Below are 17,729 nucleotides of genomic sequence, written 5' to 3'. Positions count from 1 at the left end.
AAGATAACCTAGACAATGAGGATAATGGAAAAAAAAAAACGAAGTTTTATAACTCTCAAAATAAATATTGTAAGGGCACGAAATCTTGGTGGCTCAAACCCACTTAGAATAGTGAGATTGATGTTCCAAAACCTGACCCAAATAAATAAATATTTGTAAAGAGAGTGGGATGAACAAGTTGGGCTTTGCCCGTGGACAAAGATAAAGAAGGATGAGGCAAAAGTTTAATATTTAAATGTGTAGATGGATCTTTACAAGTTTGCCCGAGAACAATATTCTTGGATTATTACATACATTATTCACTCTTTTTCTCTCAGTTACTATTCTGGCTCTAATCCCTTTCCTTGATTTTTTTTTTTCCAAATCTCCTTTATTTAAGAGTCTCTTGTCTTTATATATTCCATGGCTTCTTGCATCCTAATCCTCCATCTTCAATTCTCTTAAATCTCCTTAGGACACTTGTCCCATTAAACTTCTGGTGAAGGTGGTGGAAGAAGCTACTAAGTTGCGAATCTATTGTTCAGGTCACTTCCACATTAATGCAGCTGATAAAGTCGTTGCTAGCCATTTAATATGAAGACGTAGGTGAGACTTTACAAGAAACCTCCCACAAATATCTTGTTTATCCCCTATGGCGCCCACCTTCACCTTTTATACTCTCCAAGAATGCTCTGTCACTTCTCATTCTCTCCTTGGGCAACCTCACTCCTCGGGCTATAGATGCTTCTTCGTGAGGAACAACTAAAGGCTACAATGGTGCTACAGCTAAAGGCTACAACGGTGCTTCCAATCTTCAGTCCTCAGGCCCCCAAACTATCAACTTATTTAAAAATTCGCAATAATCTCTAGATTTTATTTTTATGAGAGGTGAAATAGTGAGAGTATTGTGGTCAATTTAGAGAGTGCAAGCTAGAAAGAGAGGGTATTAAACTTGGGGATCATTGTTGGTGATAATGGTGGCCAGCAACATTTATCGTGGCAGGCCACGAAGGTTTTAATCAAAGAAAGTTTGGGTGTGAGAACTAGAGAGAGAATGAGAAAGTTAGCAAGAGAGAGAGAGAGACAGAGGGAGGTAAGTATGAGAGCCATTGCTAGGGACAACAACAACAATTGGTGATGGGCAGAGCTTAAGTCATGGTGGTTAGTCTAATCCAAGAGATAGGTATTAATGAGAATCAATTTTTTGTGATGCATTTTATTCATTAACTAGTTATAGTCAGTAAGTCCTACAATACCTTGGAAAGTAACATAATATGGTTTTTCTCTCCTTTTTTATTATTTTAATTAATTTTTTGTAAATATCAAATTTTATAATTATGATAGTTATTAATAGGCATTTATTATAATTGTGTGTTTTTTTTGTTTTTTGAGGATCTTATTATAATTGTGTTTGTATATAGTAATAGAACTATATGTGCGTGTATATATATATATATATTATAGCATTGCATATTTATTATGATTATATATTTACTTATGAAATTATATATTATACATAAAGTGGAGAATTTAAATATAAACATGATATGCCAAGATTTTAATGGAAGTTTAAATATAAAATTTAAATGTTAATTTAATTAAAATAGTGCCTTAAAAATTATGTGGCACCATATTATATTATTGATTCATGAAATACTGATGTGTAAGGTTGAGATAAAATTGGGTAAAACATAAATTTTTTCACAAGATCTTAATTGATTTTTTAAAGAGGATTATTTGAATTTAAACAATTAAACTCATATAAATATTTGATAGAAAGAAATTTAATACATAAATTTTTTACCTAATTCCGTTCTTCAGCTAAAAAAAGAAAAGACAATGCGTAAAATGTTTACTTGGCGGTGCTGGCGGGAGCCAACAGAACAATGCATTGAGTAAGAGGAATCGTAAGGGCATTTTTGGCAATGAAGATCTCAGTTAAGCTAAGAGAAAGCTGGGCAAGTCGCAAGTCGCAAGTCGCAACACATTTTTCATTCAATACCGGAGCTCGTTTCTTGATTGATCTCAGCCAAAAGCAAAGGGCAAAAGCCACTCGCTACTTTCCAGGTATTTGGGGTTTCATTCAATACATAATCCAAATGATAATAATGCACAATTCTTCTTGTTACGATTCAGACAGAGAAATGCAATCTCTAAAGCCAATTTAGGTTTCTCATTCTATACTTCTATTTCTCAGCTCACCAAGTGGATTTTCTAGACATGCACTATCTATCTTGGTTACTTATTATAATCAGCACAAGTACGTGAAATCTTTGCTATTTATTATTATTATTATTATTGAGATATGCTTCTCTTTGTTGTGTCTGATATGCAATCTTTCACTTGGTTTCAGCTGTTCTTTTACAGGCACTCGGGGCTGCCTCGGTTGCGGTACCGAGTTCAAATTGCTACGTTCTTGACAACTCTAGTCACATTCTCGATTTCGTATCCTACATACATTATAAGTATCAATAAAATTATATGTGAATTGTTTTAAGACGAGCTTTGTTTAGGGCCATTATTATTGAACAAGCCTCTATTAGTTTAAGTCGGATGTTGAGTAATCAATGAACTGGTTTTTAACTAATGCTATGTGTCCACTAGAGATGAAAGTGTGTGATAAAGTTGTTTTCTCTTGAGCTGTTAATCAGAGTGACTGGGTTGGGCAGCCTTTTCAATATGAAGGGAAGGTAATGCGTTACGATATCTGAATGAATGGTCCATAGATTTTCGATTTTGGAGGGTTTTTCATTTACATTTTGTGTTTGTCCTGCTGCAGGACTCTGACTTGGTGGTTCGATTTTGCAAAGATGTGGAGAGTAGATCACAAAAGGTAGTCCTTCCAACCACGTTCTGAAATACTCTATCCTTATGTTTCCATTTTGTCAATTATTTATTTATTTATTTATTTTTTTAATGTTATAGTATATGTTTTTATTCACTTAATGCGAATACTTATGATTTCAGTCTGGAAATAATTTCATAGCATGTTGTGGTTGATTACCTCTTGAATTTAAGGCACCTGGCCTAACCCATTTATTCCAAGTTTACAACCGACACTCAGGAAACTGATAGCTAACAGAATAAGAATTACATTAAATTTTCATTATTAAGTTAGTCCAATTTCTTGAAATTTTGCTTGACTCACAAGATATTAATTGCTTCTACAATTGAGTGGCGATTAAGTTTTTGCACTGTACTTAGTCATGATTCTGTTCATTCCCTAGTTAATCGGTGAATAATTAGAAACTTTATATTCATTCTTGTTGTGTTTAGTACTTAACAACATGCATAATTCATGCATATGAGGACGAATCTAAAAGTATGAGAAGAAAAATCAATGCCGTGACATAGTACTCTTAATTAAACTGAAATTACATGACTTATAAACACACATGAATATATTCAAATAGATAATTGAAAAGGGAAATTCAGGTTCTAGGTTGATTGGATAGCTTTATTTCAAGCATGGATGATAAATATAGAAGATAGGTGCCCCCTGCATAAAGAGTCCATTTTTGTGACTCTAAAGTGACAAGGGGAGTAATATAAAAGCTGTGATGCATGAAACTTGGCTTTTCTGTGCACCCGACATTGATAAAGATGCATAAATATGAGTCTTTTCAGTTTTCAGTCCATTCACATAAATCCTTGTAACAACTGCATCTTGTTCCATTGTGTCATGGCCTTTTGTTCAAGTAAAATTGATCGGTTTAAAATATCATTCATATTTTCTGTTTTAGTAAATTACACAAGCTGTGAGTTATGCACTCATGATCTTACACTCCATCCCTTTTTTTATGGAAGGAGGAAGTGCTAGTTGATAGTTTTAAGAATCATTCATGAAGATCATATATATTGTACTGTGAGATTCTATATATTGTAATGTGAGATAATATCAGAGTTGTGTGCGCTTATGAATTGCTATATGGTGAAGAAAGACATAGAAATTCTTTGTCACTGTATGCTTCCTGCATTTTCTTTACTTATACACACACAAATAACAACTTCCTGAATATTCTTCTCTCTAACAAATATGATTCACATGGTGTGAATGTGCTTATACTTATGCAGGGATATATAGATTTTGGCCAATTTGATAAGCTCAACTACTTCGTTACTGGTTCGGGGAAAGTTGACTTTGTTCAAGTAAGCTGTATTTCAACCTGAACAGCATCTTGAGAAACTTTGTAATTATAAGCATGAGTAATGTATATGTTGCACTTTCTGTGCATTGCAATTCGTTTTCTACTGTGGGAAAGAGCTGTAACAGATTGTCACTGTATTTATTTTTTTCCTGTGGTGGGGGAGGGTGGTTAAGATGACTAGCAAGTTGATGTTGAATCTGTAAAAGAATCAACCACAGAAGAAGAAGCAGAACTGCGAAAAGGACTGCACATCTTTACTTTTTCTGTAAAATTTCAATGTTATGATATAGGAGTCTGCTTGGCTCCTGCTTGTAGAGCACAGCAGAGCTCCAGAATTCGAATGGTATAGCAGCTAAAGTTCCATGAACCCAATTGCAATAAGAAATATTTTATATGATTTGAATGGTAATGACTACTTTTGGTTTGTTTTTTAGACAGCTATCACCACTTCTCCACTCTCTCTTTCTTTAGCATACTGTGCCTTCACACTCTTGGTTTACAAGCAGAAGGAAGTCAGACATTTCTGTAATGGTTTCCGGATTAAACTATTCTTGTTGAAGTTTTCACTCTGTTCTTGTTAGAAATTTAGACCTAATGTCTTCATGGATAAGTTGCCAAATTTGTAAACATGATTGCCTTACTTATCATTATTTCTCTGTATATCCAGGACTTTTTCAATGGCGACCTGATGAATTGTGAGCAGAGTTATGACAAAATGGGACGTACAGCTCAGGTTGGTTTTATTTAAACTATTCTTTCATGTTGGTAAATTCATAGAATTCTGTTACATTACTTCTGTAAGTTCCCATTTCTTTTGGTCAAACTCTCTTGTTCTACCAACTCCCTCAGTGTATTCTTTTGTTTAATTTCAGGTAAATATTATATGTGGAAGTTGTTTAAATGGAGAATGTAAAGGTCTGTGAACTCTTCATTTCTAAGTTTCAATGTGTAATTGCTTCTTACACAAGGAGATGTGACCCCATTGATATGTGATAATTCATGAATTTCTGTAATGTTGATAACTCTATATCTAGTTGTTTGTAGCAGAATTGATTTGCAAGTTCATGATATCTAATAGAATAATTAAATTGATCAAATTAGAAATTCTATTGAAGAACTTATGAAAAGTTAGAATAGTAAGACAAGTTTAGTTTGTGGCACATTATTGGTATGGTTTTATTTGTCTTCTCTTAAGACATTTTACCACCTGGGCAAGAGCAAGTTAGCTAGCTGCTGTATTTTTTTCAACCTATATTGGTTGTTTCTTTTAGCTATATATGCCAAAGAACATGATGTTGGTTATAAAGCACATACTTCTTCTTAAGTGAAATTGATGATATGGAACCCAGTGGGGTTGGCTAAGTGGTTGGGCACTTGGTCTCAAGGTGGCTGTCTTCAGTTTGACTAAGAGCTCCCTAGTTCAAGTCCAGGCACCAACACTTTGAAAAAAACTCCCTGGGCCAGCGATTTACCCCGTTATGGGCTCACCCGTTGTGAACAGTGATTAGTCTCTGGTTGAAAGTTTTGAGGAAACACTGTGGGAAACCAAAAAAAAAAAAAAAAATTGATGATATGGGTCCTAGTTGTGACTGGTTCATTATTCTATTTGATAAGCTTGAATGGCATGTTGCAACCATATTTTTATGATGAATTTTCCCCTTGAAATCTTTTGCATGCCATGCGATGATATATCACCACTTAATATTTTTGTTCAACATGTATGATATATGCATTTCTGATCCTGAAAGATAGGGGACAGGTTGCCTTAAGTTATTGGATCATTTCATTTTGGTGCAATCTTTGTTTTGCTTTCTACAATATACAATTTTTCATTTTTTTATACATGTTATTTTGCTTCTGTACCTCTAAATTTATGTTGCCTCTGTAAATATAAGATTCATATATATAACTAACTTATGGCCCATGCAATTATCTTTGTTGTCTCATCTCAGGTGGGCTTGGATGCATATGCAATGTTACATATGAGTCGACTTGCAGGTCTTCTACACTGTACCTTGAGTTTTGTTAGATTCATCATCTTTTTCTTCTTCTTTTTCTGTTATTTAGTGTTGATTCTTGATATAAAATTCAGTGAACTGCTACCTCTATGTTACAAATGCTTGCTCTTTGGACTTGATATGCTGAAGATGCATGATTATGGGAATCTTAAGGCCTCTTTTTTTGAAAGTAATGAGTGCTATTTGCAGAAAGTGTGTAACTCTGACTAGGGGAGACATATTCTTGATTGCTATAGCTTTTATGATTCCATCTTTACCAAAAACGAATGCAGTGGAAAATAACAAATTATCAAGACATGTTAAGTAAACTTGTTTGCTGTTGTGAAAAACACGCAAAACAATAAAAGGCAAGGTACACAAGACATGGAATTGAACATGCTTTGGTAAAATGTATGCCTGCATCATGAGTAATGGCAGCCCAAAAAACCTCGTTCAATGATAAGGATTACAACAACACTCACAAACATAAATTAACTCAAATTCCCAATACACTCTAAAGTGCTCACACGCAAATATACTAGACAACTTACAAAACTGTCTTCCACTCTCAAACACACAAAGACTAGAACACCACTCTAATTACAGTGACTATCACACCCTCTAATTATATTAAACTATTCCATTATTTTATTATTTTTTAATCAATAAGGATTTGCACTTTACTAGGAACTCATCTCTTTATTATTCTTCTAACCGATAAGGGATTCAAAAACCAACTACAAAAGCTATAAACTACTTTGTGTGGAAAAGATTTAACAAATATTCACCTTCAGCCCATGAGGTATTTGCACTAGTGCCTATTTCAGCCCAAAATCTCTTTCCTACCTTTTGCTCCTTTATGCACTCAACCATGTGGTACACCTTTAATTGTATCATCAATCAACTTGTACAAATTCTTGAAAGTCTTATCTCCCTTCATTACCACCAAAGTACTTCTTGTAACTTTTATAATTCCAGCTCTTGCAGAGTCTCCATAGCCAGATAGCCCAAAGAATCTAGCTAGACTAAAGAAATTAAATTTCTTCGAAGTTGGGGCATGTCTGATATAGCCCAATTTTTTTTTTTTGATAAGTAAGAATGGTATATATACGAAGGTTACTCTATGCCTGAAAAACACAGAGCAACCCAGAAATACAAGAAAAAGAAAACAAAAAGAAACAAGAGAGAAAACCAAACAACAGAGAAATTACAAAAAGAGAAGGGAACAAAGAAAAGAAGGGAGGGAATCACTAGACGTGAGTCCCCACGCCCGAGACCAATCAAATAGAGTTCCACAAAAAGAAGCAAGCAACTGATCCCTAGAGCTATCCAAATCCTCAAAAGTCCTCCGGTTTCGCTCCTTCCAAATACACCGAAGGATGCACAACGGGACTAAATTCCAGATCTGAGACGAGTGCTTCCCCAACCAATTCCACCATCCAAAAAGCAAGTCTGGAACCGAACTAGGCATAACCCAAGCCAAGCCAAAAGTTATAAAAACAAAGCTCCATAACCGATAGGCCACCTCACAATGAAGAAGAAGGTGATCTACCGTCTCTCCACCATGACGGCACATAATGCACCAATCCACAAAAACCAATCTCCTCAATCTCAGATTGTCTCTCGTTAGGATCTTATTCCAAGCTACGCACCAAACAAAAAAAGAAACTCGCCTAGGGGCCTTAACTCTCCAAATAGCTTTCCAAGGAAAGATAGTTGAAGGAGAATTTCTTAATTTGTAATAGTACGACCGGATGTCAAAAGCCCCATTACGCTTCAATTTCCAGCTCATCCGGTCACCAACATCCATAGGAGGGATTATAGCACCCAACATACGAAGAAACCGCAGTCCTTCATCCATCTCCCAATCATTAAAAAATCTACTAAACCGAACATTCCAAGATCTTCTATCCTCCGCCCCCTGCCTATGCAAAGAAGCTTCAACCGTAAGCCTCCTTATCAATGGCAATGCCATACAAACCTAGGAAAAGCCAACCGAAAAGGTTGATCCCCATACCACCCATCCCCGCCAAAACCTCACCCTATTCCCCAACCCAACCACAAATTGACAATTTTTACCGAAATCCTCCCAACCCATACGGATGCTTCTCCACAAACCACACCCTTGAGCTCCCCTACCCAGCTTTGAGGTCCATCCCCCCCACTCTTCCCCATATTTTGAAGCTACTACCCGCCTCCATAAACGACCCTCTTCCTTACCAAACCGCCACAACCATTTCCCCAATAGAGCCTTATTAAAGGTAGTGAGTTTCCTTATCCCTAAGCCACCATTGGCTATAGGCGCACAAACTTTGTCCCATCCTACCAAGTGAATCTTGCTATCTCCCCACAGGAAATCCCTTTGCATCTTTTCAATTTTATTAGCCACATGAGTAGGAATAGAGAACAATGATAGAAAGTAAGTCGGAAGACTAGAAAGCGTACTCTTGAGTAATATCAAACGACCCCCCTTAGACAAGTACAACTTCTTCCATCCAGATAACTTCCGGTTAATACTTTCCAAAATTGTGTTCCAAATTGAAGGGGAGTTGTGAGGAGCCCCCAGCGGCATGCCAAGATACAACATAGGTAAAGATCCAACTCTGCAGCCCAATATATCCGCCGCAGCATGCACATCACCAACCTCCCCTATAGGAACCATTTCGCTCTTATGCACATTGACCTTCAAACCTGTTACCGCCTGAAAACTAAGGAGCAACAACCGAATATGAAGAATTTGCTCCACATTTGCATCACAAAAGAGTATAGTATCATCTGCAAATAATAGATGTGAAACACGTTCCCCACCATCCCTCCTACCCTCAAAATTAAAACCACGGATCAAGCCAGCTCCCTCCATTCTTCTCAACATCCTACTAAGCACCTCCATCAAGATCAAAAATAGCATAGGAGATAGCGGATCCCCCTGTCTTAAACCCCCGAGCTACCAAAGAAATCACTCGGGGACCCATTAATCAAAACAGAGAACTGAATTGTGGATATACAAGAACGGATCCACTTACACCACTTCACTCCAAAACCCATCCTGTTCAGCAAATACAACAAAGCCTCCCAATTCACATGATCGTAGGCTTTCTCCATATCGAGCTTACAAATGACTCCAGGGACCCTACTCTTCCCACGACTATCCACACACTCATTCGCAATGAGAACCGAGTCAAGGATTTGTCTTCCACCCACAAAGCTATTTTGATTCTCAGAAATCAATTGATCTAAAACCACTCTCAAGCGATTGGCCAAGACCTTAGCCAGGATTTTATACACACTCCCCACCAAACTAATAGGACGAAAGTCTCTGATGTTGGAAGCACCATTCCTTTTAGGAATTAAAGCAATGAAGGTTGCATTAAGGGATTTTTCAAACTTGCAATGATGGAAAAATTCTTCAAAGACCGCTAAGACATCTTTCTCCACTACCTTCCAGCAATGATGATAGAACGCCATAGTGAACCCATCCGGACCTGGAGCTTTGTCCCCTTCCAGATCCCTAACAACTTGAAGAATCTCCTCTCTCTCAAACTTCCTTTCAAGCCAAACCCTTTCCCTGTTCTCAATGCGATCAAACTCCAAACCCTCCACAAAAGGCCTCCACTCCTCAGTCTCCTTGTACAAATTTTTATAAAATTGTACAGCTTGAAAAGTTACCTCGGAGGCCTCTTCAAAGACCACCCCATCCACCTCCAAAGTCCTTAGATGATTAGAACGTCTATGGGAGTTAGCCAATTTTTTCACATTCCCATCAAACATTCTAAATTTAACCATACTTGTAACTATAATTTGTGGTCCATATTATTAGTCAATGTAACAATCCTTTGTTACAAGCCTTGTTCATGTCCAACCAAACTTTATTCCAACATATATGAAAGAAACAAGAAAAATATATGACCCTTTTTATGTTGAATCCACCTTTATTAACCATAAACCATCACCACAGTCTTCATCTTCATTATATTTTGTACCAATCATTGCATCTACAAACTTATGACTATCATAACTTTTCTTAAATCCCCCTAACTCAGCTCTCAATTTCTTGCATTGATATTGATAATGTCCCATCTCATGATAATAATAGCACTCCATGCCATTTATATCCTTCTTTGGTATAGATTTTGATCTTGAGTTCTTTCTGTCAGAATTCTTCCTAAGTCGCGAGACATATTCCTTCCATGACTTGATTCGGACTTCCCAACTTCTGAATTATTCTTCTTGAACTTCTCTAGGAGACCTGATATCACCTCTTTTTAACTTGAGTGTCTCCTTATCAACAAACAGTGTAATGACTAGATTATCATACAAAGGTGGAATGAGGTTAAAAGCAATAAGGCTTGATCCTCCTCCTCAATTTTAGCCTCCACACTCGACAACTAAGTAGTCAATATATTAAAAGCATTCTGATAATTCTAATCTTAGCTCCTCTCTCCATGCTCAAATGACGCTAACTCTTTTATCAAGTACAAACAATTTGTAAGCGGTTCTTGGGGAGAAGTTTCACATGCTATAATTTTACCTTTGGGACAAGACTCAAGGGGATAGTATCCAAGTTTTGCTCGTTCATCATTTGACATAGTGGCTGGCTTTGTCAACTTCTCATACAATGCCTTAATCAATCCTGATTGCATCAAGATATCTTTGATAGTGCTTTGCCAAAAGCTAAAATTATTTTTCCCATAGGAGGGCTTCACCTCAAACTTTGTGTTTGCCATCTCCAAGAGAACAAACCAATAGTTCTGATACCAATTTGTTATGAACAACAAGAAAAAAAAATACAATTCCAACACCACAAAAAACATAACAGTTAACGTGGTTCAACAAACTCTATGCCTACATATATGAGTAAAGCCAACAAAAAATTCATTATCAATGATATGGATTATTACAATCATAGATTCTCACTGACTCTCACAAATATAAACTAACCTTAGTCACAATACACCAAAAGGTGCTCTCATATGAACATACTAGACAAAACTTGGTATTCTAACTCTCTCACTAGACAAGCTTTGTCTTCTAATTCTCACACACAACAACTACACTACTATATTTGTAGGGACCATCACACGCTTCCCTACTTCTTCTTTTTTTATCAATGTGAGATTAACACTATAATAGGAAGTCATCTCCTTATTATTCTTGTAACTGATGTCGCATTCCAGAACCAACTGGGAAACCTCTAAACTATTGCTGTCATGGGCAGGATGTAACAGATCCAAATTATAGAAATGCAATCTCAAGCTTCACTCTGTTAAATTTTGCACACCCTTCTTAAAAAAAAAAGGTAGTACCTAGTGCATAAAGCTTCCACTTTTGCTAGGTCTAGGAGAGATGATTGGTAGACAGCCTTACGAGGAGGCTGATTCCTTGTTTGCACACCCTCCTGAATTTGATACAAAAGTTACATAAATCCATAGGGTTTCTCTTTTTAAAATAAACCAATTAAAGAAATGACTAATAATTATTTAGCAATATGTTAAACTGAGAAATTTCTCAAGTTATAATATATAATGAGTATCAGAAGTCAAAAAGTGATATTAATGATATTACAATGCTGGTGTTAGTTACTCATTTTCTTCAATAATCATTATTATATTGCTTTAAGATAGTGGATAATTCTCTCCATTTTATATCTCTTTTCCTATCTGATGTTTCAACTTCTTGATAATTGTGGTTGTTTCTGATTGTGTCAGAGTTTTGGTTGAACTTGCCATTCCATGTGAGAGATCGGGTCCAAGGGTATTTGAGGGCTTCACTGTTGGTTTTCATCCACGATCATGGGAAATTGTAAGAGACTGTGCTATGCTTAGTGATGTATATTAATTTGGTATTGTCAAAGGGAAGATGTACTCAGCAAAAAGAAAAGAAAAACAATTACATTTGATGAACTTGTAGGTTTACAATGGCATGACTCAACTGGGATTTGAAAAGTCTCACCATGATTTCAGGTGTGTGATCTTTCTATGAGTTGTTCTGCTTTGCCTTGTTTTCTTTTTTCTAACTTCTGTCATCAGTGGTACTGAATTGGTGCTTCATACATAGAAGGGTTTTTCCCCTCCCAATAATTTTAAGAATAATATATTGCCCTTTACAGCTTCAGGACTGAACAGGTTCATGTAACCCTTTATATGACTGCTATTGCTTCTCTTTCAAATTTGGTGCGGAATCCTATTATTAAGGTACTCTACTTTTTAAAACAATTTTATGTTTTATTATCAAAAACAAAAATTAATGAACTCTACTTCTTGCTGTTCCAGTCGGTGGGGAGCGTGTTATTAAGCAATATATCTGCCTAATATCCTATATTTATTTCACTGCTTCCAGGTTTTTCCAGAAGATGGCTTGGAGGTTTCATTATCTGGCTCAGGGGCAACAGGGAAACCTCCCACAACTTTGTCGCCCACAGTGTTGATTGTGGATTGGAGATGTATGGATTCTTGCTGCAGTACTATCTTTACAATGTATAGCCTTCTAATCTTATTGTTCAACATTATTCCTTTTTCTCTTCAGGTGAGAAGGCCCGTGATACTCCTTATGAAGTTAATATCACTATTCCAGTAGAGGGTTATGAGCCCATTCAGTTCATTCTTACAAAAATGTGTGGTAAGCTCATATTTCTTTCATCAAGGGAACCACTCTCTCTCTCTCTGATTTATCAACATTTTAGTAATCTCTATTAAATTCAAGAAAAAGAACCAATTGATTAATTTCTTGATAGTAATTTTGTCAAAAAAGAAAAAAATGGGAGACCCCAATTCACAGGAAGCCTACAAGGGGTTAACACCCCCCACCCCACACCCGAGGTAAAGAGAAGGGAAAAAAAAGGAAGAATAATAAAAAGCTCATAAAGCTAATCCTGTCCAAGAAATCCAAAAGGGGAAGACTTGCAGACATGAGAAGTAACAGACATCCAAGTTAGAAAAACCTATTTCAATTTAACGAGTTCTGGAGATGAGATGTGTTCCTTAGTGGGTAATGTGGCTTTGCTCACATTGTAACTTGCTAGTTGATATGTGATTGTGGAGGATCTTATAATCTGCCATATGTGAACAAGTCCCTAAATTGCCCTATGCCTTTTCAAATGGATAAAACTTATGTACAGTACCTTAGGTACAGTACACTAAGTTCCCCAAATACATTGAAACACATGGTTGCATTGATCAATTAAACACAAGCAATGTTGTCTTTTTCCCAGGACAATTAAATTTAATAAAACTACGTGTTTAACTTTAATTGGGGAAGTTAATTCAATGAACTTAAGGTATTGTACCCAAGTTTACCCTTTCCAAATTTATTATGCAATGCCACTTGTCTCTTAAATGGCAATAAGTAAAGGTGAGACAAAGGGTAAAAATTTGTTATTGAGCTGAATAGCAGCAGTACACAATATTGACTGAAAGCCCCTGATGTGTTTAGTTCAGTTTATGTTTCTGTTTGATTGTTTTCACGTTCAACCTCTCAGTTCCTCAAAAACATAGTCCTGTTGTCCATTTGCAGAATATAGGCAAGATCAAAGGGAAGACGGGACAAGAGGGTGGGCTATATTTGGAGTGACATCCTGCATGTATGGCTTGCTCCACTGTATATTTTTTTTTCTGCATTTGACAAGTACAAAGAGTATATGCTCAATTATGAGAAGTAAAATAACTAGAGCATGTGATGCAGGAATCTGCATGATATGAGGTTGGTGTTATGTAGGCACATTTTCCCAACCTACAGACTGATTTTGATATGCTTTGAGCATGCATATTCACTGAAAAAAAAGAGGCTTTGAACTTGTAATATGAGAATATACCTTTGGCTCGTTCATGACTTTGCGTATGGCCTGAAGTTGCATGTGATGCAGTTGTAATGTCACTCATTTTATTACTTTTTTGAAGCAAGTATTGATCTCTATCTTCCTACTTACATGTTATAAATCCTTTTGGGTATTTCTTTGCTATCTGAATATTGATGGTGGACACATTTGAATTTTGCTTGGAGCAGATGCATTGTTTTATCCTCATTGTTTTGTTGTGGAGGATTCATTTACAATACTCGAGTGGAACGCCTGGTAAGCTGTTTAGCTTTTACTTACAAGTATTAAATGGTCCTCTAGTTTCCTATTTTTGTCTTATTTTACAAATATAGATTTCTGCAATATCTCTTCATTTTTTTGGTTACATGCAGCATGGGATTGATGCGTTACCTGGCATGACAATTTTATCTGCCTGCTTGGAAACTGTAAGTTCACGATATTTAGGGCAATTATGTAACCGGAACTCTTAGATTTGGCGGTGGTCAGTTATTAAATTGATATTGATTAATCATTAAATATAAGGGACTGCTTGGATAGCTACACGTGGAAATATCTTATTATTTGAGTAAATATTGTTTAAAATAGAAATATTAATAGTTTCTTGAGGGGAGCTTTGTCACTACGCAGTCTACGCTGAATTAGTAATGATACTGCTGCTGACTATCTTAAATTGATGGTGCATTATGAAAAAAGGTGTTTGACATTTTTCTGTGATGTTAGTCTAAAATGGTATCAGTTCAGGAGCTTGTAAAAAGCAAGGCAACTCCGACCAATTGATAGTCTATTGCCGTTCTGACTTTGATTAGCATGCATGTATTCTGCCATTTCATGTTCAAATTTCTAAGGGTTAGTTGAATTTATGGACCTATAATAGGTGAGTGGAGCAGGGCAAAGCTACTCGCGAGCAGCAGATCGTAACAGTGCCTTTGCCAGTGAAGCCTATTGGGAAGGCCCGCCAGTTCATGCTCAAGAAGAAGGTAGAACAAGTGTGAGAAAATATGGTTCCATTTGATTCAACATAGCTTGCCACACTCGGAATTTTTAGCAAATTTTGTACTACAGATTATACATGCATGAACCAAATATATGAGAGATTGTGAAATTAGATTATGAAATTTCACAACGCGTTGTATCGTACTGTAAACAAAATTTATAGCAAGTCTGTAATCATCCATGTGAGAATATTCTCTGAATTATTTGGTGCGTTCTTTCTTCTTGTATTTGTTCCTTTTCATCTCAGAGGCTGTCAACAATATTAGAAAATGAAACTCTTTTAAGTGTTTGTTTGTGTCGCATGATTTAGTTTCCTATATTGTAATATGCATTAAATTTATTTTACACATTTTTCTTTACATATTTCCATTATGATCTATCTTTTCCATTAATTTCTTTCAGCTTAATATTTTTTTTTAAAAATACCAACAAGCTTTATCATTTTCTTAATTTCTTTTTAAAATCTTCCCATATTTACTCCTCTCTCCTCTATTTTTCTTCAAAACAACCAAACAAGTATTATTTTATTCTTCAGAGGACTGCGGAAATTTTTTATAAATTATGTAGAAATGTAAATTGGAAATTGGAATACATGAAAATACTTAGACAGTTCTACAAAATTTGTCTGGAATGAATAAGTCACAACAAAACCATGAAGTCTAAGCAGTTTGATTAGGTCATACGGTTAAACAATCTATTTAGACAAGTAGATTGGTGTCAAGAACGGGAGTAAGAACTCGGAGTTTTGGGGGTGGCTCTGATCTCTGGCCAGGATCAGACAAAATTTTGTTTAAAAAACTTTTTAAAGGCTAGATTTTGTTTAAAAAACTTTTTAAAGGCTGCGTTGTTTGTTTTGAGTAAAATTGGTTAATTGGGCTTAATTTTTTTTTAGCTTTTTTATTGGTAATTTTTGTTGTCGTGTTAATTCTTTTGGGCTTGTATATTTTGTTTTAGATTTTAGATCTATAAAATTTTTAATGGCCTTTAAAATAAAGAAAATGCTAGAGTTACAAAATTTTTTACAAATTGCTGATATGAAGAGTAGTTGTTGGTAAGTAAAAAAAGTGATGCAATTGGTGAGTCCAGATGCAAATCAGTAAGAATTTGTACCTCAACAGTTTGTAAAAATATTGTAGATAAGTTTGTTGCTTTAACATTACTCTAAAAAAGAACCAATTATATTGTTAAGGGGGGCAATATGTAATTTTATAGAATGAAATTGCTAAAATTAGTACACACATACACCACTAATATATATATATATTTTTTTTTTTTAAATTGTGGATAGTCAATGTATGCCTCCATCCTTGATTGGTGTAGGCATTGGGTTAGTGTGTCCTTTCCCCTCCATCTCTCTAAAACTATACCCAAGGCATTGCCAAGAGCTTTCTTCATCTCTCTAAAACAATACCCCGTGCATTACCAAGAGTTTTGTAATTTAATTAGTAATCTCTAATGTTTCTAATAGAGACGTTTAAAGTTCAAATATCACTTCCCCTAAATACCAAATTATCAAAAAAGAAAAAGGAAAAAGAAAAAAGAAACTCTCCGTGCATTTCCTTTACAATTTTTCATTTTGAATAAATTTGTATTTTTGTACTATTTATTTCTCTTAAAAGCCATTACCTTTTTCTTTTGCACAAACACCTTGTAGATGCACAACTTGACCCACGGCCCAAAAGTGGCTCGAACAGTGGCCCAATAAACCCACCATAATAGATTTGTAGAGAATGGTATGGATATTGATTATTCAGTAAGTTAAAGTTAATCACAATGAGACAAAACATGTATGAAATGACTAGGGTTACAAATTATGATGAAAAGAGGCTCCTTGGTTTGACATGAGGAATATGTATTTTATATATATGTATGTTTCTTTCTCACTTATACAAGTATTTCAGCTACTCTGTACCAAGTTCCTCCTCCTTCTCTCCTCCTTCTCCTTTCTTTTATATTTCAACACAAGTCATCCTAATCCTACACTGTTCATGCTTATTTCCTCATTAATGCGGTCAATGAAGTAGTTGTCTTGCATTTTATGCAAAGGGGATGGACACCCCTCTTCCTTCATCCATCTCGTGTTCTGTGCCGAGACTACCTTCTTCCCTTTGTGATATTTTAACTTCATGCGCCCCAGACAACTAATGCTCGTCCCCAAAGTCTAAGGTGTATCCTCGGGAATAACATTGGTCGCCCACTTAAGTTAGATTAGGGATCCTCGTCCTCACACACCTAATTATCTTTATACTTCATTTAGAACTATAACCTTTGTAAAATAACCTTCATTTAACTTTGGTCTACATATAAAGTTATATGAATTGCATCTTCTATAGCTTTTTGTTAATTTTACACTACTAAATAAATTTATATTAATATTTTAAAAATCCTATTATCGAATGTCACATTGCTATGCAATATATAAATTCATATTTTGTGCATAAAAAAATTTAAACTTTTTTTTTTTTGATGAGATAGTTTTTTATTTTTAATCTTTGATAATCTTGATATTTTACAAGAATGATGGATATAAAAAGAGAATATAATAAAATAGTGGGTTTATAAAAAAAACAATTTCAATATAGAAAATTATTAAATTTTTTAACATAGACTAAAGTCTTGTCACATGAAACATGAATATATATATATATATATATATATATATATATATATATATATATATATATATATATATATTGTAAGTGCACAATTGCGCCTGGACCCAAAAACACACGTGGGCTCAGGCCTAATGAGCCTTAAATAATGAAATTTGTAGAGTGTGGGTTCGCAATCTAGTTTAGTGGT

At 35.3% G+C, this 17,729-nt stretch overlaps 1 protein-coding gene across 2 annotated transcripts; it reads left to right on the top strand.

Annotated features, from left to right (window-relative positions):
- The first annotated feature begins 1,812 nt into the window (after positions 1-1,812).
- On the top strand, positions 1,813-15,229 carry LOC142626266 (uncharacterized). Of its 2 annotated transcripts, XM_075800070.1 has the most exons (19): positions 1,813-2,046; positions 2,177-2,239; positions 2,333-2,424; positions 2,631-2,669; positions 2,759-2,812; positions 4,054-4,128; positions 4,795-4,860; positions 5,000-5,042; positions 6,080-6,125; positions 11,830-11,923; positions 12,032-12,084; positions 12,231-12,315; positions 12,461-12,563; positions 12,647-12,739; positions 13,634-13,700; positions 13,802-13,819; positions 14,123-14,189; positions 14,306-14,359; positions 14,809-15,229. In XM_075800070.1, exons 1-19 carry the CDS (start codon positions 1,905-1,907, stop codon positions 14,944-14,946), a joined length of 1,392 nt encoding a protein of 463 aa, XP_075656185.1. In that variant the 5' UTR covers positions 1,813-1,904; the 3' UTR covers positions 14,947-15,229. The 2 variants fall into 2 exon arrangements, with proteins under 2 accessions (XP_075656185.1, XP_075656186.1); XM_075800071.1 differs by lacking the exon at positions 13,802-13,819 and having other exon boundaries at positions 1,816-2,046.
- The last annotated feature ends 2,500 nt before the right edge of the window (positions 15,230-17,729 follow it).

This window comes from Castanea sativa, chromosome 2, assembly GCF_040712315.1.
Source record: "Castanea sativa cultivar Marrone di Chiusa Pesio chromosome 2, ASM4071231v1".
Classification (NCBI taxonomy): Eukaryota; Viridiplantae; Streptophyta; class Magnoliopsida; order Fagales; family Fagaceae; genus Castanea; species Castanea sativa.
This window is presented reverse-complemented; position numbering and strand designations above follow the sequence as displayed.